Source organism: Euphorbia lathyris, chromosome 7 (genome assembly GCF_963576675.1).
Source record: "Euphorbia lathyris chromosome 7, ddEupLath1.1, whole genome shotgun sequence".
NCBI classification, from domain to species: Eukaryota; Viridiplantae; Streptophyta; class Magnoliopsida; order Malpighiales; family Euphorbiaceae; genus Euphorbia; species Euphorbia lathyris.
Genome location: NC_088916.1, coordinates 57,513,255 through 57,516,052, shown reverse-complemented (window position 1 = coordinate 57,516,052; position 2,798 = coordinate 57,513,255). Strand labels below are relative to the sequence as shown.

Genomic DNA, 2,798 nt, shown 5'->3' with positions numbered 1-2,798 from the left:
GTATATTGAATGGTGAAATTGTAAAAAAAAATGAAATAAATTGAATTATTAAGTTGCAAGGTAATTAATCAAATTAAATTTTTAGTTGAAAATTATAATTTGACTTATTTTTGTAAAATAATTATATGCCATGCTTAAAATATAATTTTAAATGAGCAGGTGAAAAAATAATACTTCCTCCGTTTCATATTACATGTCGTTTTAGAGAGTTGTATAAAAATTAAGGATATTAGAGAAAAGACATTGCCCCTTATTTATTGATTCCACTATTTATTTATTCTATAATAGGTTCATTATTCTAATTAATTTTTATAAACTCGCGTTTTATAGTAGAAAAAAAGATGACTTAACGTGTACTGATCATATAAAATGACATGTAATATGAAACAAAAAAGAGTCTCTAGAAAGACATGTAATATGAAATGGAGGTAGTAATATTTTGATTTATGGAAACTTCCGTGTACAAATAAAATAATGAAAGCAACTTCACTTCTATAAATACCCGCCAATATATCTCCACAAGCACCAATGTCTTCTTCTTCCTCATCATATCGATTCTCAGAAATGTCTTCTTTCGAATTCGACTCCGTCAAGGCTGAGAAAGCCGACGCCATTACAACCAACAACAGAAACAGAACGTATATTTCCTATTCCCACCGCCTGATCACTGCCTTGGCTCTTCTCTGCTCCTATCCTTATTTTGCAGTCCTCAAAGAAATTTCCTCCGCCTATTTCTCCCTTTTAAACCGCAAAATCTACGTTTTTCTCCTAATCAACGCTATTATTTTCATTATCTACTATCTTTCAAACAAGGACGCCGCCGCCGCATCTCAGCCTGATCTTTACGATCACTACGTCTCACTTTCCTCCACCTCCACCCTCAAGGAAACAAAAGCAGCGGCAATTGAGATTGAGGATAAGCAGATTGTTGTTTGCGAGAATGCCCAATCAGCTCCGGAGGAAGAGAATTGTAAGGTTGTTAAGGATGAGGAGATTCGTCTGAGGATAACACAATCGGAGAAATACACAACCGTGAAGAAGAAATCACGGACTCTGCTGCGATCGGAGACGGAAAACGGAAGAGAACTGGTTTTGGCCGGTGCGATAAAGTCGATGGAGGATATGAACAACGATGAATTCAGATGTACAATTGAGAGATTCATTGCAAGTAAAAAGAAGGTATTGAGAGATGAGAATTTTGCTGTTATGGAAGAAAAGGAAGAGTGATCCATGGAAGAAATTGGAATGAATCTATTTGGGGATTTATGGAAATAGATTGAATGTGTACAGAAGAAGAGGGGCAATGTTGATGGAAATTACTTGGTTTTTCCATTTTCTACAGTATTTTTTCGAATTGAGTTCATTGTATCACTCCACAGTATGGTCTGGATATTAATTATTGGTAAAACTAAAACATTAGTAGTTTCTTATTTTTGTTTTTCAATAGAAATTAAATTGAATAAAGATAATTATCAGAAATTATTGAGCAACAGATAAGGGAATTCAAAATCATTTCATTCATTTCTCATTGTTCCATTTCTTGATTTCATTCCGCTATCCCTACGCGAACCAAACGCCTCCTAATTACCCCGACCAGGGTTACAAAACATCAAGGAAAGGATAGGGGTAGGATGAGGTGAAATGAGCAAATGGCATAAGGGTTAATATGTCTGAATGGCAAGACAGTAATTAATATAATGGAAAAAAAGTAAATAAGAGAGAGTAGTAATTCTAGAAGTCTTGGACCCCTTGTTCTCCTTGTTAGCTAAGTCACCTCATGCGGCTGTGGGTGTTGTGACACGCTGTGTGGCCTGAGTCCTCTGACCGTTACGTTCGTCAATGCTTCAAGTAAAACTCCCCCTCCAATAGATTATAGCGTGCGAAGAACATGCACACACCATGAATTTCAATTTGAGTTCCAAGGGCTTAGCAATCGGCCTACACGGTGTATTTTTCACCCATCAATGCTTCACGACCTTCGTAAATTGCGAAATGTGCAAAGTGGTATATAACATTCAAATCATAACAACAAAATTGCAACAATAATTCTAACAATAAAATCATAACATTATCAAAATTTACAACAAGAATGCAACAATAATAAAAAACCAAACCCTAAATCCCAGAAGCACAATGAACTAGAAGCAAGAAAAATCAGGGTGCTTCCAGACTTTACAAAAGTAAGAAAAATCAGCGGAATAACCGTCCTTTTCGGATGAGAAATGGAACCCAAAACACCAAGTCCCCTATATCCCAGCACACCGCCTACTATGATTGATGCTTTTGTATTCAACCACCTTCACAAAAATTAAGTCGTGTTAGCAAGCTTGAAAGAGAAATGGAACAAAAAAAAGGACGCTTTAGCTTCGCAGAAAACGATTATGCGAAGTCCACGAAAAGAAAAATCATGCTAAAAATGATGATTTTCTCTTCGCAGACTTCACATAATCGTTTTCTGCGGAACTAAAGCGTCATTTTCAGGCTATTTTTTCACAGACTTCGCAAAACTGATTTTGCGAAGCCATTTTCTAGAAAAGATAAAGAAAAATAGTATATACTTACATTATTTCCGCCTTTTACCATTGAAATCGATAATAACTATATGATAAACGCAGAAAAACAGGCAGAATAACGTTGAATAACTATGCATTCGATTCGCACAAGAAGAAAAAAACTAAGAGACGAAAAGAAACAGGAAGATGAAGAACCATGATTTAATTGCCTAGAAACAGGAAGATGAAGAATCAAGAGATAAAGAGAGGAATAAGAGACAACCATGATGATGAAGAAAATAGAGA

The 2,798-nt window shown here is 35.5% G+C and overlaps 1 protein-coding gene across 1 annotated transcript; it reads left to right on the top strand.

Annotated features, from left to right (window-relative positions):
- The first annotated feature begins 528 nt into the window (after positions 1-528).
- Positions 529-1,425, top strand: LOC136200416 (uncharacterized). The gene has a single exon (XM_065990799.1). It carries the CDS (start codon positions 529-531, stop codon positions 1,225-1,227), a length of 699 nt encoding a protein of 232 aa, XP_065846871.1. The 3' UTR covers positions 1,228-1,425.
- The last annotated feature ends 1,373 nt before the right edge of the window (positions 1,426-2,798 follow it).

Excerpts from the sequence above, each read along its gene's own strand:
- LOC136200416 (XM_065990799.1), top strand. The coding sequence starts at position 529 with ATGTCTTCTTCTTCCTCATCATATCGATTCTCAGAAATGTCTTCTTTC.